Source organism: Aedes albopictus, chromosome 3, assembly GCF_035046485.1.
Source record: "Aedes albopictus strain Foshan chromosome 3, AalbF5, whole genome shotgun sequence".
NCBI lineage: Eukaryota > Metazoa > Arthropoda > Insecta > Diptera > Culicidae > Aedes > Aedes albopictus.
The window spans coordinates 32,090,453-32,116,666 of record NC_085138.1 but is presented as its reverse complement, the minus strand read 5'-3'; the positions used below and the strand labels follow the sequence as shown (position 1 = coordinate 32,116,666).

Genomic DNA, 26,214 nt, shown 5'->3' with positions numbered 1-26,214 from the left:
CTATGGCTATCAAATATTGATAAGTTTAGCGCGTAATTCCGCCACTATGTGGCGCCAGTGTGCATTTACAACAAGAACTTCGAAATGGTTTATCTCATGATTCTGACCACCTAGACCTACCTGTGCGCCGACTATATTTTGCTCGGCGGCAGCGTAAGGGCCATTTTTGGCCGGCGGCGGTGGCGTCACGCTGGTGGCAGCTTTCGGCTGCGTGAATCGGCGTGACCAAAATTTGACCATAATGTTACATTGATAAAGCAAACAAGTTATCATTACGCTCTAGAATTTGTAGTCTGAGCTATTACACGATCATTGATGACATAAACTATTGATTGAATGAATACCTTTTGTAAGTCCTGTTCAGATCCGTCGCTGCGACCAGTTTTTAGACCTATTGTGACATTACCCGCATCCTTAGTGTAGTTCATGTTGCAATACTGCATTGCAATTGAAGGCAATACAGATAGAGATTTTGCTACAGTTTTTGTTTCATTAATTTAGAGGGAAGGAATCTCGTTTCTTCAGGGAGGAATCTCAGATGGAATTTCAGGAGGAACCTTGAAAGAAACTGGAGAAATCCATGAAGAAAATGAAACCCATGAAATCCTGAAGGAACTACTGCAGAAATCTCTGGTGGTTCAAGAGTCTGTCTTAGAGAGATCCCTGCAGAAACTTCTAAAGGAATCCATGATTGAAATTTTCGAGGAATTTCAGAAGGAAATCCAGGAGGAATCCATAAATGAATTCAAGAAGAAATCCTAAGGGATTTACAGAAATCCTCGAAGGAATTCCAGCGGGAATTTCTAAGGGAATTCGAGAAGGAATCCTTTAAGCAAGGATTTCTAGGAGGAGTCAACGAAAAATATCCAGGAGAAATTCCGAAAGATTTCCAGCAGAAAACCTCAAAAGAATTCAAGTGGGAGTTTAGAAGAAAATTAGAAAAAGAGTCCCCAAAGAAATTCTAAGAGGAATCAACGAAAATTACCTTAGAGGTATTTCTGGAGGAATTCCAGGAGAAATCCCTGAGTGAAGTCTAGGAGGAATCCCCGAAGGAATTCTAAGAGGAATCCCCGCAGGTATTCCAGAAAGAATCTTCGAAGGAATCTCTCAAGAAATTACAGGAGAAATTTATGCAGAAATCTCAGGAGGAGCCACCGAAAGAACTTCGGAAGAAATCTTCGAAGGAATTTCGAGCGGAATCCTCAAAGGTTTTTAAGAGGAAACCCCCAAGAGGAATTTCCATAGGAAGTCAGAAGGAATCCCCGAAGAAATTCAAGAAGGAATCCTCGAAGGAACTTTAGGAAGAATCCAGGATTTCTAGAAAGAATTTCCGAAGGAATTCTTGGAGAAATCACCGAATAAATTAAAGAAGGAAACACTGAAGGATTTCCAGGAGGAATTCCATGGAGAATTTAAGGAATTCCAGGAGGAATCACCGAAAAAAATAAAAGAGGAATCGCCACAGGAATTCCAAGAGGAAACTTCAAAGTTATTCCAGGAGGAGTTCCCGTGTTAATTTTAGGAGGAATCCCCGACGGAATATCAGGAGGAATACCCGAAGAAATATCAGGAGGAAACTTTGAAGGAAGTCCAGCAGGAATCCACGAAGGAATTCCAAAGCAAATCCCCGAAGGAACTCTAAGAGGATACCCCGAAGGAATTCCCGGTGGAATCCTAGACGAAATATCAAGAGGAATCCCCGAAAGAATTTCAGGAGGAATCCATGAAGGAAGTCCAGGAGGAGTCCCCAAAGAAATTCCAGAAAGAATTTTTCAAAGTAATTCGTGAAGGAGTCCTCAAAAGCCTTCTAGGAGGAACCATCGTAAAAAAAATTAGAGGAATCCTCGAAGAAATTTCATGAGGAACCCGTGGATAAAATTGAAAAGGAATCTTCGAAGGAATTTTAGGGGGAATCCCCGCAGGAATTTCAAGAGCAATTTCCGTAAATAATCCTGCGTGAATCCCAAAGGAATTCTAGCAATTATCCACAAAGAAATTCCAGTAGGACTCCAGTGGGAACTTCCAAGGGAATTCGGGAATTCCAAAGGATTTCAATAACGGATCAACGAAAAATATCCTCTGAAAAAGTTCCAGGAGAAATTCTTCAGGGAATTCTAGAGGAATCACCGAAGGAATTCCAAGAGGAATCCCCGAATGAATTTTAGAAGAAATTCCCCAAGGAATTCCAGTAGGAAACCCCGAAGGAATTTTAGGTGGAATCCCCGCACTGCCGTTCTAAGCATAGTTGTCCCATGTTACTTTTTGACGATTTTGACTTTTTTGCACCAGGCGCTCTATTTATACGTATATTTTCATATAACATCAAAAAATAACATACTTTGTTCGAAGACTCAATGAAAAGCATGTCAAGTCAAATTGTCCCACTGTTGATTTTCTACGCATGTCTGTCCCACAACTGAAATTATACGCATAACAGTCCCACTATAAAATTTCTATGTAAAACCGATACATTAAGCATTTTTAGTAACTTACTTCACCAAATAGCATGGCTATTTTAATACTGAATTGTATAAACTCTTCTATTATGTTGGCATTACGCTCCAGCTGGAACGAAACTTGTTTTCCAGTTTGTTATTTCTTCGCAACTTGCAGTTTCAATCTAAATTCAAATATTGCTGCAATGCACGTTGAGCTCATAAACCAAACACAAACATTTTAACTTAATTAAGGGGCTCAAATGTCGTGAAGCATGACGAAGCCGATCCAATATAATGACAAAGAGTTTGCTGAATTGAATGACTGCCCAAGTAACCATGACGCTGGATATAGAGCATTAATTTCGCTTTATAGTGCATTATATGACAAGCGATATAAAGTTGTTTTGTCATATAGGTAACATTAAAGTAGGTTTAAAGTCGAAAGTGGCGCTACTATTGTTAAATTAAAGCAAGCTTTACTGTGGAGATTGCTAAAGCATATAAAATGCTTGTATCATAAAGCTAATGCAATGAAATCGTATGGAATGCATGCTTAAGACATCATGTCAACAAAAAAAAAAAGATTTTCATTTTCCATCTATTTTTATCTTCTCATAGCTGTTCCGATACTCTCACTCTGATGTTTTTATTCTATTTCGGGAGTTGAACCTAGACTGCTGCTACTGGACCACGATGAAACTCCAACCGCGCTAACGCTGTGTGCTACAATTACCATGTATTTTGCACCTGGAAAATGTGCAACATAAAGTAACGTATACTTAGCTCGTGCCTTATTGAGTTGTGTTTTCAGCTTTAAAAGTTGTGCTGGGGTTTGATTGCCATCAATTATATTACTAATGCATATTCATTCGAAAGCAAGTGATTACCGAATCGATTGATTCCACAAACGAAGATAATAATAAGATATAAATTCGTCTGGTTGATTCTGTTTTTTTTGTTTTCATGCGTGTTCACTTCTACCAAAAATACAAATAAGAAACAATACAAACAGCACTTCAATCCTTTATTTTATGAAATCGGGGCACTATGTTAAATAAGGAAAGTAATACCTCACATATTTTTGTTCCCTCAGCATCTGATTGTTTTCATGTCTCAACCAGAAACCAAAAAAACCACATATAATATAAATTTTCAAACAGCAGCATCTGAGCATGATAATCTATCTGAGAGTTTTTTTTTTGTATACAACGATGGAAGCTTTCGTAAAAGCATATATGAAGTAATAAATGCTTGCATTATTGATTGCCATAAAGCTTTTAACATGGCAATGCAATGAAGCACTAAACAACGGCCCTATAGAACTATACGGAGCTGTCAAAATCCCATAATGCTTCAATGCTTTCTAAATGTAGATTAAACGCCTCATTACTTGACAGATGTAGAATAAAAGTTATCTTGCATTAGCTAAACTATAATACGATTGAATTAATGTTATGATATAATGCTTGTGGTTACTTGGGTGGTGCATGTGAAAATTTTCAGAATTTAAGCAAGCTTGAAATATTATTGGTAAGTGAGTTGATGAGTTTCACTTTTTTATTTCAATATGTTATCCCAATAATTTGATTGAATTAATGTGTCGGTAAGTGAGTGGCTTAGTTATCGCCTATTTAGAAAATAAAAAGAACACTTTTGGGTTAAACCCAAATCGAAGACGAACTGCTGGAGGTACTGAACAAGCAATCAATATATCAATTGATGACAGATCAACCGAGTAAGTGAATTGAAGAGTAAGTGAGTGACTTGGTGAGCGAGATTTTGTAAGTGTGTGGGTTGATGAGTAAATGAGTAAGATGATAAGCGAGTGATTTGATAAGTGAGTTGGTTTATTAATGGTTTGATGGGTAAGTGAGTGACTGTTTTGAATGAATGTGTTAATGAGTTATTGAGTAACTTGGGCGCTCAGAGACTTGATGAGTGAGTGAATTCTTGAGTAAACTGTTGTTGTTAAGTTGTGTCGTAGATAAGCGGTTTCCGTGTAGGATAGAAGCTTCAGTTTTGACCAGCCCGGACTTTTGGCCATAGCGCGGTATCCAGCCTGTTACGATCTAAATAGGCATAAATTTATTTTTTACTAGTAGATCCTAATATAATATGATGAGAACAGCTGTGAAAACCATAAATTTTGATTAAAAACTGGAAGAAACAAAATTTCCTTCAAAAATCAGCTCCCATATATCTATTTTGGCCAGGGTGCTTCTAATTTGGCCGCTTCCATAAGAAATACAAGGGATTGGCCAAAATAGAAACCCAAGCTGAGAATATGGCCAAAACTGCGTCAATGCTTCTATTTTGGCCAGTGCCGGCCGAAAAATTCATTAGACCGAATAGGTAATTAGACCGAATTTGGTCATTAGTCATTAAGCCGAATAATTCAGGCATAGAACAACGTCATTTCGCCAAGACCTGGCCAAAATACGATTTCGGCCTGAGGACCTTTTCGGCCTGAAGACCTGTTCGGCCTGAAGACCTTTTCGGCCTGAAGACCTTTTCGGCCTGAAGACCTTTTCGGCCTGAAGACCTTTTCGGCCTGAAGACCTTTTCGGCCTGAAGACCTTTTCGGCCTGAAGACCTTTTCGGCCTGAAGACCTTTTCGGCCTGAAGACCTTTTCGGCCTGAAGACCTTTTCGGCCTGAAGACCTTTTCGGCCTGAAAACCTTTTCGGCCTGAATACCTTTTCGGCCTGAAGACCTTTTCGGCCTGAAGACCTTTTCGGCCTGAGGACCTTTTCGGCCTGAAGACCTTTTCGGCCTGAAGACCTTTTCGGCCTGAACACCTTTTCGGCCTGAACACCTTTTCGGCCTGAACACCTTTTCGGCCTGAACACCTTTTCGGCCTGAACACCTTTTCGGCCTGTAGACCTTTTCGGCCTGTAGACCTTTTCGGCCTGTAGACCTTTTCGGCCTGAACACCTTTTCGGCCTGAACACCTTTTCGGCCTAAAGACCTTTTCGGCCTAAAGACCTTTTCGGCCTTAAGACCGAAACCCATACTTTATAACTCACTAATTCACTTACTAATGCACTTACTCCTACGGAACAGATCTCACATACTTATAAACCAACAAACTCACTAACTCATTTATTTACTATCCCACAAACACTCACCAATTTAACAATTATCTTACCAACTTGTAACTTGTAATTCGTAACTGACTCACTCACCAACTCACTTAAAGCACCTCACATTCATCCTCTCATCAATCCACTTTTTTATTCACCAACTCACTCACCTAGTTCCTACTTACCCGAATATTAAGAAAGTGTTAAAATGTGAAGTCACTCTTATGTTGTCTTTCGGCTCCGTTTTGCCTCGAGACATTTGAGCCTTATGCATGAGAGTCTTATAATGTTATAAAAGAAGCTAACATTGTTTGTTATTAAAAAATATAACAAAAACGTACAGAACAGACCACATCTAGCGTGAAAAGAGACGATTAATTATCGTGGGACTGACATGCGTAGAAATTTAGCCAACAGGACCATATTTCTAGGCATAACAGTCCCACTAATCATTTGTTTTGCTAAAAACACTATATTTATAAAAATATTTGATTTGAAATACTTCAGGCATGAAAAAATAAGAGATTTCTTACGATACTATGAAAACTTAAATCCGATTTGTTGAACAATTTGGCCAAAAATCATGAAAAACCTGTTTGAAACTTCAATCGCGATTTTCTCAGTTTCAAGTTTTTCAACATGGGACAACTATGCGTAGAACGGCAGCGCAGGAATTCAATGAGAAATTTCTGGAGCAATCTCCAAAGAAATTCGAAGAGGAATCACAACAGAAATTCCAAGAGGAAACTCCAAAGGAAATCCAGGAAGAACCTCCGAAGCAATTGCTGGAGGAGTTCCCGTAGAAATTCCAGGGGGAATCCCCGTCGGAATGTCAAGAGGAATCCTTGAAGGAAGTTCAGCAGGAATTTCCGAAAGAACTCGAGGATCAATCCCCGAAATAATTCCAGGAGAAATCCCGAAAAGAACTCTGGGAGGAGACCCCGAAGGAATTTCAAAAAAAATCTCCGAAAGAATTCAAGGAGAAATCTCCGAAGGAATCCCTAAAGGAAGTCCAGAATGAATACTTCGACGGAATTCCAGGAGGATATCCTGAAGAAATTTCAAGAGAAATCTCCGAAGAAATAACAGGAGAAATTCCTGCAGGAATCCCAGGGGGAGAGGAAACCCCATAGGAAGTTCAGAAGAAATCTCCGAAGAAACTCTAGGAGAAATCCCCGAGGAAAATCCAGGAGGACTCCAGGAGGAATTCTATGAGGAATCCCTGGAGAAAATCAAGGAGGAATCTCCGTAGGAATTCTAAAAGAAACCATCGAAGAAATTCCAGGAGGAAACCTCGAAGGAATTTTAAGAGAAATCCACGACAGCGTATCAGGAGAAATCCCCGAAAGAATTTCAAGAGGAATCCTTGAAGGAATGCAACATTAATTTTGTTTGTGCACTGATCACCGGCGCGAAAAATAAAAACCGGCGGCGTGACAAACTGCGGCTTATGGCCTAGGTGATCAGAATCATGAGATAAACCATGTCAAAGTACTTCGTTGTAAATGCACACTGGTGCCTCATGGCGGCGGAATTACGCAGTATACTTACTACCATTTGATAGCCATAGACCGTATGATCAACTTTGCTAAAGACACGAACTTTCTAGGTGGTCAGAATCATGAGATAACCCATGTCAAAGTACTTCGTTTTAAACGCACACTGGCGCCACATAGCGGCGGAATTACGCACTGAACTTACCACCATTTGATAGCCATAGACCGTCTGATCAACTTTGTCGAATACACGAACGTTCTAGGTGGTCAGAATCATGAAGTAACCCATGCCAAAGTACTTTGTTTTAAACGCACACTAGCGCCACCTAGCGGCGGAATTACGCACTAAACTTACCACCATTTCATAGTCATAGACCGTCTGATAAACTTTGCTGAAGACACGAACTTTCTAGGTGGTCAGAATCATGAGATAAACCGTGTCAAAGTACTTTGTTTCAAATGCACACTGGTGCCACATAGCGGTGAAATTACGCACTAAACTTATCACCATGTGATAGCCATAGACCGTCTGATCAACTTTGCTGAAGACACGAACTTTATACGAGGTCAGAATCTTGAGATAAACCATGTCAAAGTACTTCGTTTCAAATGCACACTGGCGCCACATAGCGGCGGAATTACACACTAAACTTACCACCATTAGATAGCCAAAGGTCTTCTGATCAACTTTGCTGAAGGTCTAAACTATGCAGGGGATACGGTTTTTGAGATACAGTTCAGAAAGTGATGAAGTCTTCAGGTGATGCCAAACTTTCTGGAGGTGCTGCAATATTCAATTGGGGTGTTGCAATACTAGGCGATGCGATTCCATATTTATGGCGGGTAGTGTATATGTGTGACATGTCGAAATGGCATTCGAAGAGAAATGCCGGAAAGGTTTCCTGGAGGAATCAAAGAAGGAACTGGAAGAGTACTCAGAGAAGGAATATCCGAATACCTAGCATAATAGAGGAAGAAATCATAAAAAAGACTCCAGGAGAAATCCCAGAAGAGACTTAAGGATGGATCTAATAAGCCACTTCTATAAGAAACACTGGGGATTTCCTGGACGGATCTTTGGAAGAATTTTGGTAAAATCCCAGAAAGAACTCCTGGAGAGATTCTAGAAGAGACTCTTGGACAATCTCAAAAGAAAATACTGGAAAAATCCCATAAAGAACTCCGAGAAAAAACTCAGAAAGAACTCCTAGAGAATAGAGTAATCTCAAAAGAAGGAATTGTCAAAAGGATCAATCCCAGAAGGAACTCCTTCAAGAGTTCCAGAAATAACTTCTAAAGGAATTCAAAAAGGAATTCTACGAGGAACCTCAAAATGAACTCTTAGAGTAATCCTAGCAGAAATTCCCGGTTAACCTTAGAAGTGAACCCTCGAAAAAAAAAACAAAGAAATCCTTTAGGAATCTCAGACGGAACATGAATAAATTTCCGGAAAATTTCTAAAAATAGAAGGAACCTCTGAAGGAATCACTGGAAGAGACTAGGAAGGATTTCTAGATTAATCCTACAAACAATTCCTGATGATAACGGAATGAAAATGCCGAAGGAAACTCGGAAGGAATTTTAGAAGGAACTCCTGATATCTCAGAAGTAATTTGTGGATGAATTCTGGGATTTGCCAAGGAAAAAAAAACACTTTTGCTAAGAGGTTCCTAAGAGAGTTTATTTTAGAATTGCCCATTTGAGTGTAGCAAAATGCTAGCAAATTAAGTTAAAATACACATAAATAAAAACTAAAAAAAAAAATACTAATTTTGAGAATTCGTCTAGGAGTTTCTCCTGTGGTTCCTCTAGAAGTTTTTTCTGGGATTTCTCGTTTTGAGAACTCATCTCTTTGAGATTTCTCTAGAATTTTTTTTCTGTGATTCTTCCAGAAGTCTGAAAATTGAGTAAACTGTTAGAGAAATTCTAAAAAAAAGGAATGGTTAGAAAACTCATAAGGAACTTCTAAAGGAACTACTAGAGGAACCTCAGAAGCAACTCCTGGAGAAATCTCAAAATACATTCGTGGAGTAACTTCAGAAAAATAAATATGAAGTGTCCCCGGAAGGAGTGTCTGGAGAAAGCGTTGAAGGAATTTCGACAAATCCGGTTAACGCAAAAAATATCACTGTAATATTAAAACATATGGCAGCAGAAATACTAATTGGATTCGCCATTTAGGTCAAGTCGAGTCAAGTACGAGATACTGAAGACGACCTTACAGTAAAGGTCGAAATATGTGTCTGTCTTAAGATGGAAATTCTTAGTGGAATCAAGAAACCCGATTTCCTTTTTACTTATTTCTATAAATGCCGAAGCCCCTTTGGCTTGATATTATCCAAGAGAGCCTGTCATTTTTTTTTTTTGAATGTGATTGTTGTAGGTACCACAAACATTTGAGTCATTTTAATGCACACTAACGCAACATACAAAAAATAGTAATTACATTACATCAATGATTTCGTAGTTTGCCTAAAATTCCGATTCTCCATCTGTCTCTCTTCCAGATCCACCGATCATCCAGCATTGAATGACAATCGTCCAGAAATCCAGTAGCTTCCGTTCGTTCCATCCGCGCCCGCATCTTCTACCCGTAGCCGTCCTGGACCGCATCCGCTTCGAATACTGCCCGCAGGCCGTCGGGCCACGCATTTACCTTCCTTGCCCCGGGGCACCAACGGATCAGCTCGAATGTACCACAAAGCACCAGACGGCCACCGCGGAGTAGATGTGAAGCTGTTGGCCGAACTGGGATATCTAGCGGAACGGTTACGAAACCACGAACAGCGCTGGGAGCTGGCCGAGCTGAAAGATCTCCACAAGCGAATCGTGCTGAGCTTCGATGAGCTTCCGTTGAATGTGGTCCAGGCATCGGTGGACGATCAGCTACGACCGGTCCAGTCGGAACTTCACGGGCGCTCCCAGCTGCAGCAGGAAGTCGAGCGAGCGGCGGAAGCGGCGCAGAAGGTGGAAGCCACCAAGAGGCAGCAGCGCCTCCAACGAATACAACAATCCACCCAACCGAGTCCATGTGACGACGTCGATCATGCCAAACTAGTTCAATTAGAGGACTTTCTCATCTCATTCTACCACAGTTACTCGGAAACGCACAAATCAACGCCCAAGTGCAAAAAGACCAAGAAGTCACGTAACGCGGGAGCCAAAGACAAGGTGTTTCCCTTCCTGCCATCATCTTCATCGCGATCATCATCGCTAGCGTCTTCATCGAGTTCGACCGAGGCCGGACCTCGACCAGAACAGTGTGATAGCCAGTGTGCCACGGCCACCGCCAACGACGACAAACAGCCAAAGCAACTCCACCCGGAACAATCATTCACTACATCGCAGGCCGATCGTACTATGAACCAGGATCGCGAACCCGGAGATCCTAACTCAGTAGTTGTTGAACCCGCACAAGCCACCGACAAACCGACGTCGACGACGACCAACGACGACAACTCCGAGCAAACCAGTGCCACAATCGACGACAATCACAGTGATGCCAAACCAATCGACAGCCCCAGCCCTGGTGCCGGAAGCTGTTCAACGACGCCGCAGCGATCAATCGCGAGACCCCCCGCGGATAGCACAACCAAAGACGACGACGAGGACGCAACGACGACCACGACCACCACGACGACGGCGTCCTCCGATCAGCAAACCGTAGTCAATGTTGACGGAGCCGAACCCCTGGACCAGAAGCGACCTTCCCTGGACGCTCCGACGTCTTCCTCGATTACAGCGCCACGACCCGGCATGGCTACGGGTTGCGGTGATGGTGACAGCACAGAACCGGACGAGGAGGAAGACGATGAGGACGACGATGATGGGGTGGAGGGGGAGCGGGGCGGTTCCGGAGGAGTGGATGCCATCGAGCGGAACAAACTGCGGAAGAGAATCTCCGAGCTGGCGAACAACTTTGCCAGTGCCAAGCAGTTCCAGCAGATGTGCGACAATATCGATGCGATCAACGACGTCGAGCTGAGGGCGCTGATCCGGGAGCTGAAGCGCAAGATCGACTTTGCCGAGCGGATGAACTGGTTGTGTGAGTATTGGAGATATTTTTGGTATTGGTATTTGCTTTTATGAGGAATTCTTTCTTGCTAGTACATTTTCTTAGAACATGTTTATAAATCATAGCTTGTTGCTCCGACTTTCGATTGTTAACAACTATCTACCACCTCAGTTTTGTGGTGAGCTAATTCCATTTTCCGCGACCCACAGTTTGGGAAACCATGCCCTAGCAAACCTTTAAATAACTTTCTCACTATGCGTATCGTTCCTTATTGAGCTGTAAAATAGTATGCAGTCGATAAAGCCTCTACAAATATTGAGAAAAACATCATCCATCCCCTTCGACATCCATCTTGGGGCCAACTTTACGATAAACTACTGAAAAGTGGTGGATGACTTTCGAACTGACGCATACCTCTATCGTTCCGTTGGACTTCCCACGCGGAAACCCATCCGTTTCGGAAAAGTTACACTCACTCCCACGGGGACGACGACAGTCTACCGTCATTTAGTTTTCCACTGTTTTATTTACCTTCCAAGACCGGCTCCCCAACGACTCGTCGGTTCTGGTCAAGGGTCCAACCAAGAACGGTGACCAAAGTGGTCGTAAATATATGACCAAGAGGTAATTCCGCGTTTGTCTTCGTCGTCGCCACCACTGACTGTCTCAAAAGTATTATCGTTCCGGACAGGGACGACGATTCATAACCATCACTGACCGAGCTGAAGACCTTCTCTTCGATGGATGGGACGACAACGTAGCAAACGTCAGCTCAGACCACGATATCCAATTTTAAGGAAGACCGCTCCTTCGTATCTCCACAACAAGGGCAGAGGGAAAACAAGCTTAGCACAGTATTTATTAGAGCAAATGGAAAGCTAAATAGATGCGTCAGGGGTGGTTTTGCGGTAGTTCAAATGATAAGCAGGTAGAACAGTGCAGGATGGTAAAATTCCACCAAAAATTCCACTAAGGATTCCACTAAGAATTCCACAAGGAATTCCATTAAGAATTCCACAAGGAAATCCACTACGAATTCTACAAGGATTTCCACTAGGAATTCAACAAGGAATTACACTGGGAATTCCACAGGGAATTCCACAAGAACTTCCACTGCGAATTCCACAAGGAATTTCACTGGAATTCTACAGGGAATTCCACTAGAAATACCGTAAGGAATTCCACGAAGAAATTTAAAAAAAATCATTCCAACAGGATGTCCACAAAGAATTCCACCAGGATTTCCACAAAGAATTTCACAAGGAATTCCACATGGGATTCCACAAGGAATTCCATCAGAATTTCCACAAAGAGTTTCACAAGAAATTCCTCAAGGAATTCTACAAGGAATTCCACAAAGCATTTCGCAGGAAATTTCACAATGGATTCCACAATGAATTCCATAAAAAAATCCATAAAAAATTTCACAAGGAATTCCACAATTAATTTCACAAGGAATTTCACAAGGAATTTCACAAGGAATTCCACAAGCAATTCCGAGAAATATTCACAAGGAATTCCACAATGAATTCCACAATGAATTCCACAATGAATTCCACAATGAATTCCACAATGAATTCCACAATGAATTCCATATTGAATTCCACAAGTAATTCCACAAGGATTTCCACAAGGCATTCCACAACGAAACCCATATGGAATTTCACTAGGTACTCCACAAGGAATTCCACAAGGAATACCACAATGAATTGCACAAGTAATTTCACGAGAAATTCTACAAGGAATTCCACAAGGAATTCCACACGGAATTCCACAAGGAATTCCACAAGGAATTCCACAAGGAATTCCACAAGCAATTCCACAAGAAACTTCACAAGGAATCCACAAGGAATTCCTCATGGAATTCCACATGGAATGCCTCAGGGAATTCCACAAGAAATTCCTACAGGAACTTTTCAAGGAATTCCTCAAGGAATTCCTCAAAGAATTCCACAAACAATTCCACAGGAAATTTCTCAAGGAATTTCACAAGGGATTCCTCAAGGAATTCTAAAAGGGATTCTTCAAGGAATCCCTCAAGGAATTCCACAAGGACTTCCACAAAGAATTCTGCAAGAAATTTTGCAATAGATTCCACAAGAAATTCACCAGAAACTCCACCAAAAATTCCAACATGAAATTCACTAGGAATTTCATTGAGAAATCCGCAAGGAACTAGGAATTCCATATGAAACTCCACAAGGAATTTGAAAGGAATTCTACTAGGATTTCCACTAGAAATTCCACCAGGAATAACACCAGGAATTCCACCATGAATTTCACTAGGAATTCCACTACGAATACCTCTAGGAATCCAACTAGGAATTCCAGTAGAACAATGATACATATTGCCCATTTTACTGGCATTTTACCAGGTTAGCTGGTATGTCTGAAACATACTGGAAAAACTTGTAATTAGAAGGCACGAAATGTTGCTAATTGGCAAATTGAGAGATGAAATTTGTGAAAAAAATCGCGTTCTGGTGGGATTCGAACCCACGACTCCGTATTCGCTAGACCGGTCTAGCGAATACGGAGTCGTGGGTTCGAATCCCACCAGAACGCGATTTTTTTCACAAATTTCATCTCTCAATTTGCCAATTAGCAACATTTCGTGCCTTCTAATTACAAGTTTTTCCAGTAAATTCCAGTAGAAATTCCACTAGGAATTCCGCAAGGATTTCCACAAGGTATTCAACAAGAAGTTCCACAAGAAATTTCATGGTGAATTCCACTGAGAATTCCACAAAAAATCAGCACGAAATACCACAAGGAACTCCAGAATCATCTGAATGAACCAACAGGAATTACAACAAAAATTCCACATGGAATGTCAACAAGAATGCTACTGAGAATTCCGCTAGGAATTCCACTAGGAATTCCACTAGGAATTCCACTAGGAATTCCACTAGGAATTTCACTAGGAATTTAAAAAGAAATTCCACAAGAAATTCCACAAGAAATTTCACAAGGAATTCCACTAAGAATTCCCCAAAAAACCACACGAAATACCAAAAGAAATTCCAGAATTTTCTCGAAGAATTCCACCAGGAATTACAATAAAAATTCCACTAAGAATTCCAACAAGAATTCTTTACGATTTACAGCGAGAAATCCTGTTAGAAGTTCACTAGGATTTCCACTACGAAATCCAGAATGAATTTCACCAGGAATTTCAGTAAGAATTACACCAGAAACTCCACCAAGATTCCTACAAGGAATTCCACCAGGAATTCCACTAGGAGTTCCACCAGGAGTTCAACTGGAAAATGCACCAGGAATTTCATAAGGAATGCCTTCTGGAATTCCACCAGGAATTCCCTTAGAAATTTCACCAGAAATTCCACGAGGACTGTCAGTACAAATTCCAACAGGATTGTCATGTCCATCAGGAATTTCATCAGGAATTCCATCAGGAATTTCATCAGGAATTCCATCAGAAGCTTCATCGAGAATTTCATCAAGAATTTCATCTGGATTTCCATAAAAAATCAACCAGAAGAACTCACTAGAAATTTCACTAAGAATTACAGTATGAATTCGAGCAGGAATTCCACCAAGAATTCCACCAGGAATTCTATTACGAATTGTACCAGGAATGCCACTACGAGTTCCACTAGGAATTTCAAGGGGAAAACCTCCGGAAATTCCATTGGAAATTCCGCTAGGAATTCCACTAGGAATATTACCAGAAATTCCACGAGAACTTCCACTAAAAATTCTATCAGGAATTTAACCAGAAATTTCAACAGGAATACCGTCAGGAATTTCTTTAGGTATTTCATCAGGAATTTCATCAGGAATTCCATAAGAAATCCTTCCAGGTATTCTATCCCAGGAATTCTACTCCACTAAGATTTCCAATAGGAATTTAACCAGTTAACTAGGCATTCCAGTAGGAATTCGAGTAGGAAATCCACCAGGAATTTCACTACGGATTCCATCAGGAATTTCACCAGAAATGTCATCAGGGATTCCATCAAAAATTTCATCAGGAATTTCAAAAGCAATCCCATCAGAAATTCTTCCAGGAATTGCAATAGACTTTACACCACGAATTCCACTAGTTATTTCATTATGAATTCTAGTATGAATTCCACTAGGAATTCCACTTAAAATTTCAATAGAATTTTTACTAGGAATTACAGTAGAAATTCGAGCAGGAAGAATTGCGCCAAAAATTCTACTACGAATTCTACCAGGAATTTCACTAGGACTTCAAACATAAATTTATTTATTCATCATTAAATTACACCAGAAATTCCATTATAAACTCCACCAAAAATTTCACCGGAAATTCCATGAGGAAGGAAATTCTATTCTATCAGGAATTTCACCAGAAATTTGAACAGGAATTCCATCTGAAATTACATTAGGAATCAGATCAGGAATTCTACCAGGAAATGTACTAGCACTTACATCAGGAATTCCACTAAGAATTCTCGCATGAATTCCACTGGAAATTCCAGCAGGAATTCCTAGTGGAATTGCCTTGAATGCATAGTGGAATTCCTGCTGGAATTTCCAGCACTTACATCAGGAATTCCACTAAGAATTCTCGCATGAATTCCACTGGAAATTCCAGCAGGAATTCCACTATGCATTCAAGGCAATTCCACTAGGAATTCCAGTAGGAATTCCACTAGGAATTCCACCAGGAATTCCACTAGGAATTCCACCAGGAATTCAACTAGGAATACCACCAGGAATTCCACTAGGAATACCACCAGGAATTCCATCAGAAATTCTACCAAGAAATCCACAAGAAATTCCACCAGGAATTCCACTAGGAATTCCATCAGGAATTCCGTCAGGACTTCCACTAGGAATGCCTCTAGGAATTCCACCAGGAATTCTACTAGGAATTCTACTAGGAATACCACCAGGAATTCCATCAGAAATTCCACCATGAATTCAACAAGAAATTCCACCAGGAATTCCACTAGGAATGCCATTAGGAATTCCGTCAGGACTTCCACTAGGAATGCCCTAGGAATTCCACCAGGAATTCCACTAGGAATTCCACGAGGAATACCACCAGGAATTCCATCAGGAATTCCACTAGGAATTCCACAAGGAATTCTACCAGGAATTCTACTAGGAATACCATCAGGAATTCCATTAGGAATACCACCAGGAATTCCACCAAGAATTCCACTAGGAATTCCACTAGGAATTCCACTTGGAATTCCACCAGAAAATCTACCAGGAATTCCGTCAGGACTTCCACTAGGAATGCCTCTGGGAATTCCACCAGGAATTCCACTAGGAATTCCACTAGGAATACCACCAGGAATTCCACCAAGAATTCCACTAGGAATTCCACTAGGAATTCCACTTGGAATTCCACCAGAAAATCTACCAGGAATTCCGTCAGGACTTCCACTAGGAATGCCTCTGGGAATTCCACCAGGAATTCCACTAGGAATTCCACGAGGAATACCACCAGGAATTCCATCAGGAATTTCACTAGGAATTCCACAAGGAATTCCACCAGGAATTCTACCAGGAATACCATCAGGAATTCCATTAGGAATACCACCAGGAATTCCATTAGGAATACCACCAGGAATTCCACTAGGAATACCACCAGGAATTCCACCAAAAATTCCGACAGGAAATTCACTAGGAATTTCATTGAGAAATCCGCAAGGAACTAGGAATTCCACATGGAATTCCACAAGGAATTCGAAAAGAATTCTACTAGGATTTCCACTAGAAATTCCACCAGGAATAACACCAGGAATTCCACCATGAATTTCACTAGGAATTCCACTACGAATACCTCTAGGAATCCAACTAGGAATTCCACTATGAATTCCGCAAAGATTTCCACAAGGTATTCAACAAGAAATTCCACAAGAAATTCCATGGGGAATTCCACAGAGAATTCCACAAAAAAAAACAACACGAAATACCACAAGGAACTCCAGAATCATCTGAATGAACTTCAACAGGAATTACAACAAAAATTCCACATGGAATATCAACAAGAATTCCACTAAGAATTCCTCTAGGAATTCCACTAGGAATTTAAAAAGAAATTCCCCAAAAAATCCACAAGAAATTTCACAAGGAATTCCACTGAGAATTCCCCAAAAAAAACCACACGAAATACCAAAAGAAATTCCAGAATTTCCTCGAAGAATTCCACCAGGAATTACAACAAAAATTTCACTAGGAATGCCAACAGGAATTCCACTAAGAATTCCAACAAGAATTCTTTACGATTTACAGCGGGAAATCCCGTTAGAATTTCACTAGGATTTCCACAAGGAAATCCAGTAAGAATTTCACCAGAAACTCCACCAAGATTCCTACTAGGAATTCCACCAGGAATTCCACTAATAGTTCTACCAGGAATTCAACTGGAAAATGCACCAGGAATTTGATAAGGAATGCCTTCTGGAATTCCACCAGTAATTCCCGTAGAAATTTCACCAGAAATTCCACGAAGACTTTCAGTACAAATTCAGGACAGGCATCAAAACTCCATCAGGAATTCCATCAGGAATTCCATCAGGAATTTCATCAGGAATTGCATCAGGATTTTCATCAGGAATTTCATCAAGAATTTCATCTGGATTTCCATAAAAAATCTACCAGAAGTTGCACTTGGACTAACATCAGCAATTCCACTAGAAATTTCACTAAGAATTTCAATAGGAATTACAGTATGAATTCGAGCAGGAATTCCACCAAGAATTCCACCAGGAATTCTATTACGAATTGCACCAGGAATGCGACTACGAATTCCACTTGGAATTTCAATGGGCAAACCACCAGAAATTCCATGAGGAATTCCGCTAGGAATTCCACTAGCAATATCACCAGACATTCCACGAGAACTTCCACTGAAAATTCTATCAAGAATTTAACCAGAAATTTCAACAGGAACACCATCAGGAATTTCATCAGGAATTCCATCAGGAATTCAATCTGGAATTTCATCAGGAATTCTATAAGAAACCCTTCCAGGTATTCTACCAGGAATTGCACTAGGACTTACCCCAGGAATCCTACTCTGAATTTCACTAAGATTTCCAATAGGAATTTAATTAGTTAACTAGGCATTCCAGTAGGAATTTCACTACGGATTCCATCAAGAATTTTACCAGAAATTTCATCAGGGATTCCATCAGGAATTTCATCAGGAATTCCAAAAGCAATCCCATCAGAAATTCTGATCAGAATTGCAATAGACTTTACACCACGAATTCCACTAGTTATTCCATTATGAAATCCAGTATGAATTCCACTCGGAAATTGAGTAAGAAGTTCACCACAAATTCATACAAAAATTCCACGAGGACTCTAACTACACATTCCATCAGGAATTTCACCAAAAATTTCATCTGGAATTCCACTACGAATTCTACCAGGAATTTTACTAGGAATTCAAACAGATTTTTTTTCATTTACCATTAAATTACATTAGAAATTCCATGAGGAGTCCACCAAAAATTCTATCAGGAATTTCACCAGAAATTTCAACAGGAATTCCATCAGAAATTGCATTAGGAATCCGATCAGTAATTCTACCTGGAAGTGTACTAGTAATTGCATCAGGAATTCCACTACGTATCAGAAGGCCGGCTCAGGAATTCCACTAGGAATTTCAGCAGGGATTCCACTAGCAATTCCAGCAGGAATTCCACTAGGAATTCCAGCAGGAATTCCACCAGGAATTTCACTAGGAGTTTTAGCAGGAATTCCACTAGGAATTTCAGCAGGAATTCCACTAGGAATTCCAGCAGGAATTCCACTGGGAATTCCAGCAGGATTTTCACTAGGAATTCCACCAGTAATTTCACTAGGAATTTCACCAAGTATCCCACTAGGAATTCCACCACGAATTCCACTAGGAATTCCACCACGAATTCCACTAGGAATTCCACCACCAATTCCAGTAAAAATTCTACCAGCAATTCCACTAGGAATTCCACCAGGAATTCCACTAGAAATTCCACTAAAAATTCCATCAGCAATTCCACTAGAAATTCCACCAGGAATTCCACTAGGAATTCCGTCAGGACTTCCACGAGGAATGCCTCTAGGAATTCCACAAGGGATTTTGCTGGGATTTCCTCCAGGAATTTCACCAGGAATTCAATCAGGAATTTCACCATGAATTCCGTCAGGACTTCCACAAGGAATTCTACCATAAATTTCACCAGGAATTCCACTAAGAATTCCGCAAGGAATTCCACTATGAATTTCATCAGAAATTCCACTAGGAATGCCGCAGAGAAATCTACCAGTTCCACTGGGTACTCCTCTAGGAATTTCATCAGACGTTCCATGATAATTTCCACTAGGAATTTCATGAGAAATTCCACGAGGACTTCCACTAAAAAGGAATTTCACCAGAAATTTCAAATGGAAACCCACTAGAAATTCCACCTGGAATTCCTCTAGGAATTTCACCAGGAATGCCACTAGGAATATCACAAGAAATTTCTACCGTGACTTTCACTAAGAATTCCACCAGGAATTCAACCAGCAATTTAACCAGTTACCCCACTAGGAATTCCGTCAGGACTTCCAAATAGATTCCACTAGGAATTACTTCAGGAATTCCAAAAGGAATTCCATCACACTAGGAATTCCATCGGAAATTTAAACAGTAATTCCTCGAGGAATTTCACCAGCAAATTTACCAGGAATTTCACCACGATTTCCACTTGGAATTGCACTAAGAAATCCTCTATGGTTTCAAACATGATCTCCACCATAAATTCCAGCAGGAATTTGACCTGGAATTGAACCAGGAATTCCACTTGGAATTCTACCAAGACTTCCACTAGAAATTCCTCCGAGAAATCCTCTAGGAATTTCGCCTGGAACTATACTAGGAATTCCACCAGAAATTCCACCAGAAATATCACCAGGAATTCCTCTAAGTACTTCACTTCACTACTTTCTCCAGAAATTTCACTTGGAATTCCATCAGAAACTTACCGGGAATTCCCCTATGCATTCCTCCAGGAATTCCACTATAAATTCCTCTAGAGATTTCACTTGAAATTCCACTAGGAATTCTACTATGAATTCCAATAGGAATTCCACTAGGAATTCCAATAGGAATACCAAAAATTCCTGCAGAAATTCCACTAGGAACTAAGGAACTACTAATTCCACCAAAACTAAACCAGGAATTTCTCTAAGAATACCAAGAATTCACTATGAATTTGACCAGGAATTCCACTAGGAATCCAACTAGAAATTCCACCAGGAATTTTACTTGGAATTCCACCAAGAATTATTCTAGGAATTTTAGCAGGAATTCCACCAGAAATTTCGTTAGTAATTTTAGTTAGAACTAGAAGCAAGGGATTCCACCCTGAATTTCACTAGGACATGCGCCAGGAACAACATAAGAAATTATTCTTCTTTTGGTGGAATTGGTGTTTCCATGGATACGTGAGAAGAACCTGTTTTCAAAACAATGCTCTTTAGCAACTGTAACACATGCCATTCCGCAGTTATTTCGATCATTTCCTTTCAACTATTGTTCAATGTTTTCACCCTCCTCCATCCATACATGCAACATCAGTCCCACTGGACGATGAAAACATATTCATTCTGTGGCAAAGTCAAGAACACCAAAATGAAAAAAGGTACCACTTTTCCTAACGTGAACCTTACACTCGGTGCATCCTCTCAGGTGTCGTCTATCGTCCCCGTATACACGAAGGTACGATAAGGTACGATGGTTGCTTTGGTGTCTGCTAGGGACTCTCTGTCACTAAACAGCAGTGGAGAAAAAACGTAACTATAACACGGTGAACAAACCAGAAAGGCACCCACCATATCACACGAGTGCCATTTTTGCTCGCTTACCTAAAGCGACCCAAGGCGAATGCACCAGTTATGGACAAAATGGTTAGCTGATTGATATATGGAATGTCCTTATAAATTTTTTGTTTGTGCAAATGTTTATTTTAAATAAGAACATGACATCCAAAACTTGGAACAGGAAGATTCTCGTCAATAACAAAAAAAAGTTGTGTTTTATAGAGCCTGTTATCAAGCAGGCTTCGTTGCATCAAACATTGTAGAATAACGCAATTTCCTATTATGTACGTAATAGGGGATTTTTTTTAAACTTTACCAATTAAAAATTGCATGGAACGAGCTCACCATTTGATATATGTTCAGCCAATGCTCCATTGATGACCAAATCGGAGGTTTAGACTGAAGCTGCAACCAAGCTGCCCAACTACCAAACTAGTATACTGCCTAAGATCGCATACCAGTTCCATATTTGATAGTTTTTCTATGCATATGGGACATTTATGCGATCATGGCCAGTATAGTTTAAGGAAGGCTAAGTTTTCTGCCACTGATAAAGGCGCATTTAGATATTTTTTTTTAATGTTTACACCTTTCACTCCCAGGTAACAATTTGATGCTGTACAAACGTTTCTCCAACTATTTTAAACCAGCCTTCATTTGAACAAAAGCTGAGTACAAGAAGTACAATCCTTTATGCAGCTCCTACACATCTAATTTTGGTGATTTTATTTAACTTTTAGCTGATTTGAGGTTCGTTGGAAGGCTGATTTAAGCCTTAATATGCGCTTAATCAGTAAGCAATTAAATTTATTATTTGTGTAAAACTAAAATAAGTACACTAACGTGAGCCTATTTTTACCATTAGCTGCGTATATTTCTAGAAGAGATGTTTAGAAATGTATGAATTAATCTGTGGGAAAACTGGGAATTGAACTCGGACTTCCTGCTTTATAGTCACTCATCATAGCACCTACACCACACACAATTGTAAACATGTCCTCAAAAACAAGAGCATCACTTGTGTCTGAATAGTTAAGAACTTAAGTTGAACTAAGTCTAAATTGAGGCTGAAGAATCGATGTGGACTTCACGAAAACCATGCTTTGGTCAGCTGTCAAAAATTATTTGATTAAAGGTTGAACAACAGATGTTTAATGCTACATGTTAATGTATGTTTAGCTGATTACCCAGATGAATAATATTCTATTCAACTTGATATTCAGCCATCTATGTGTTGCTGATTAACAATCCATACTTCAGACCAATATTCAGCTGTCATTGTGTTCAGCCATGGACACCAATAATCAACTATTGTTCAGCTATTACTCGCACTGTTCAGCATTCATTGTTACTTGGGCTGTCAGCATCAAAAACTGAGACATTTACTCTACATGTTCCGGACAAATGCAAAGCCCTTCGTCGCAAATGGTGAACCTTGGCGAAATACCAACCAACACTAAGCCTCATGACCAGGGAAAAAGTACATCAAAAGTGGTGGTGGCAGGAAAAAACCCACATCGAATGGATTGGAAGAGTTTCTTCTTTCGCCATATTCCGGATGTGGAGGTGGCGAAAAAAAAAATGGAAATCAATCGCGTAGATTCTGCACAAACAAGTGTGCGCATCGAGAGAGGACCAATCGACCACCGACTGTGGAGGATGTCGGTTCCGTCCGGTCCATACCTACTGGTAAAAAGCTTACTTTTGCTTCAAGCGTCGCAACGTCGATGCAAAAAGCCCTGCTGATGCCTTTTACAGTCATGGTGGCGCAAATCGATTTCTATCAATACGATGGACCCACGAGTGGGTCCCATTTTCCGGCGAACGGCTTTTCGGAACATCAAAAATTGACACCTGAGTGCTCGCGCCGGAATTCAATCGGGTGATGGAATTCATACAAATGCGACAAATGGTGAGGATTTTTTTTTTTCAGAATCAATTGATGGGCTACAATGCAGTTGAACTGGTCAAGCGTTTCTGGTTGAATTTCTGTTGAATTAATCAGTGGATTTTTTGATGGCATTCTTGATCGTATTTCTAAAGGACTTTCTGGAGGAATTTCTAGTAGGATTCTGGTTGAATCCATCGTTGAATTTCTGATGGATTTTAGTCGAATGCCTTCTGGAATTCCCTGTGAAATTCTAGTGGAGTTTTAATGTCATTCATGGTGAAATTCCGGACAGAACTCATTTTTAAATGTCTAGTGAACTTTTTTGAGAAATTTCTTTGAAGATTCCTTATTGAATTGCTGTCGGAAATTCTGCGAAAACTGCACGTTAAATTCCTGATAGAACTACTTATTTAATTTGCTATTACATTCTTGAAGAAAATGCTAAATTAATTTTCAAAGAAACTCCCAGCCTGACTTCAACCATTAGCAACTTGTAATCAACCTCGTGGATTTGTTTTGCAATTCGCAGAAATCAAACCCATCTTGCTCAAGTACATTCGGATACAAGTAAAGACGGAATGAGATTTGCATTGTTTCTGCATCTGACTTCGGAGTTGTACCGAGTTGTAAGATGCTTACCTTTTTCCCAGAAGCAGGAACATTAAGCCGTAATCAGCATGGATTTACAATTTCCGCATGTAGTTTTGATTGCCGTTATCAATCGCAAATCGTCGGAGCTGGTCTCCTTCCTCCATTACTGTGTGTCGATCGATGATGGCGATGATGATGGCTTCAACAACGGTAGGTAATGCGGAATGCAATATCTTCCGAGCCATATTCAATTTGCATCGGGCTCCCGGTCGCACTTTCATGCTGCAAGGTTGGAGGAAATTGGGTTCATTCACGCGTACCTACCTTATCCGGTAGGGTGCGACTCATTCCATGAAGTTTTCAAAGACGAAAACTCGAGTTATTTGTGATGAAAAACAAAAAAAAAAATAATTGTAAGTCACAAGTATTCCAATATACACTAATTTAGTAGAGAATTGTGTAGAGAATCTTGAGAAAATGCTGTAGAGAATCCGGAGAGGATTCTTAAGTGAGTCCTGAGAGGATTCTGTAGAAATGCCTGAGAGGATTTTGTATAGAATCCTGAGAGGATGATGAAAAGAATCCTGAAGAGATCCTCTAAAGAATCCTGACAGAATTCTGTAGATAGTCCTGAGATGATTCTGTAGAGAATCCTGAGAGGATTCTGTAGATAATCCTTACAGGATTCTGTATAGAATCCTGAGAGGATTATGTAGAAAATCCCGAGAAGATTCTGTAGATAATCCGGAAAGGATTATGTAGAAAATCCTGACAGGATTCTGTAGAAAATCCTATCACAATTCTACAGAGAATCACGAGAGAGTTCTGTAGAGAATCCTGAGAGGATCATGCTGAGAATCCTGGAAGGATTCTGTGGAGAATCCTGGAAGGATTCTGTGGAGAATCCTGGAAGGATTCTGTGGAGAATCCTGGAAGGATTCTGTGGAGAATCCTGGAAGGATTCTGTGGAGAATCCTGGAAGGATTCTGTGGAGAATCCTGGAAGGATTCTGTGGAGAATCCTGGAAGGATTCTGTGGAGAATCCTGGAAGAATTCTGTGGAGAATCCTGGAAGGATTCTGTGGAGAATCCTGGAAGGATTCTGTGGAGAATCCTGGAAGGATTCTGTGGAGAATCCTGGAAGGATTCTGTGGAGAATCCTGGAAGGATTCTGTGGAGAATCCTGGAAGGATTCTGTGGAGAATCCTGGAAGGATTCTGTGGAGAATCCTGGAAGGATTCTGTGGAGAATCCTGGAAGGATTCTGTGGAGAATCCTGGAAGGATTCTGTGGAGAATCCTGGAAGGATTCTGTGGAGAATCCTGGAAGGATTCTGTGGAGAATCCTGGAAGGATTCTGTGGAGAATCCTGGAAGGATTCTGTGGAGAATCCTGGAAGGATTCTGTGGAGAATCCTGGAAGGATTCTGTGGAGAATCCTGGAAGGATTCTGTGGAGAATCCTGGAAGGATTCTGTGGAGAATCCTGGAAGGATTCTGTGGAGAATCCTGGAAGGATTCTGTGGAGAATCCTGGAAGGATTCTGTGGAGAATCCTGGAAGGATTCTGTGGAGAATCCTGGAAGGATTCTGTGGAGAATCCTGGAAGGATTCTGTGGAGAATCCTGGAAGGATTCTGTGGAGAATCCTGGAAGGATTCTGTGGAGAATCCTGGAAGGATTCTGTGGAGAATCCTGGAAGGATTCTGTGGAGAATCCTGGAAGGATTCTGTGGAGAATCCTGGAAGGATTCTGTGGAGAATCCTGGAAGGATTCTGTGGAGAATCCTGGAAGGATTCTGTGGAGAATCCTGGAAGGATTCTGTGGAGAATCCTGGAAGGATTCTGTGGAGAATCCTGGAAGGATTCTGTGGAGAATCCTGGAAGGATTCTGTGGAGAATCCTGGAAGGATTCTGTGGAGAATCCTGGAAGGATTCTGTGGAGAATCCTGGAAGGATTCTGTGGAGAATCCTGGAAGGATTCTGTGGAGAATCCTGGAAGGATTCTGTGGAGAATCCTGGAAGGATTCTGTGGAGAATCCTGGAAGGATTCTGTGGAGAATCCTGTAAGGATTCTGTGGAGAATCCTGGAAGAATTCTGTGGAGAATCCTGGAAGGATTCTGTGGAGAATCCTGGAAGGATTCTGTGGAGAATCCTGGAAGGATTCTGTGGAGAATCCTGGAAGGATTCTGTAGAGGAAATTTCTTCTGGTTTTTCTACAACAGTGCCTTCCCGGATCACTATCTTGAAGTCAGAATAAAACCTCTGAAGACATTCCAGAAGAGACAATCGTGTTTCAGGCACGAAGATACTATAAAGAATTCATGGAATTTTCTGGGACTCTTTTTTGGAGGGCTTTATGGAGCTGTTTATCGTCATAGGTGGTTAAATCAAAGGGTAGTTTCCATGCTTGCAGGGCATTTCTGGAGGATTCTGTTTTATTCTGGTTTCATGAGTGGTGTCAGGCCATTCGGCCGAAGGTCATCAGGCCGAATGGTCATTAGGCCGAATGGTCATTAGGCCGAATGGTCATTAGGCCGAATGGTCATTAGGCCGAATGGTCATTAGGCCGAATGGTCATTAGGCCGAATGGTCATTAGGCCGAATGGTCATTAGGCCGAATGGTCATTAGGCCGAATGGTCATTAGGCCGAATGGTCATTAGGCCGAATGGTCATTAGGCCGAATGGTCATTAGGCCGAATGGTCATTAGGCCGAATGGTCATTAGGCCGAATGGTCATTAGGCCGAATGGTCATTAGGCCGAATGGTCATTAGGCCGAATGGTCATTAGGCCGAATGGTCATTAGGCCGAATGGTCATTAGGCCTGCAAAGACCTAAATATTCCCACGCCTTCCGATATTCAAAGTCAGTTCAACTGAAACAAAAATGCATTTTCACCCCACATTCC

General features: G+C 40.8%; 1 protein-coding gene across 15 annotated transcripts in view; it reads left to right on the top strand.

Annotated features, from left to right (window-relative positions):
• The window catches only part of LOC109415966 (high affinity cGMP-specific 3',5'-cyclic phosphodiesterase 9A), a 680,025-nt gene that overhangs the window by 547,522 nt on the left and 106,289 nt on the right, over positions 1–26,214 (top strand). For all 15 annotated transcript variants that reach the window (XM_062856633.1, XM_062856639.1, XM_062856630.1 and 12 more), the window contains one exon: positions 9,524–11,061. In XM_062856633.1, the coding sequence (XP_062712617.1) occupies positions 9,708–11,061 (1,354 nt within the window). In that variant the 5' untranslated portion in view covers positions 9,524–9,707. The remainder of the gene's footprint in view (positions 1–9,523; positions 11,062–26,214) is intronic.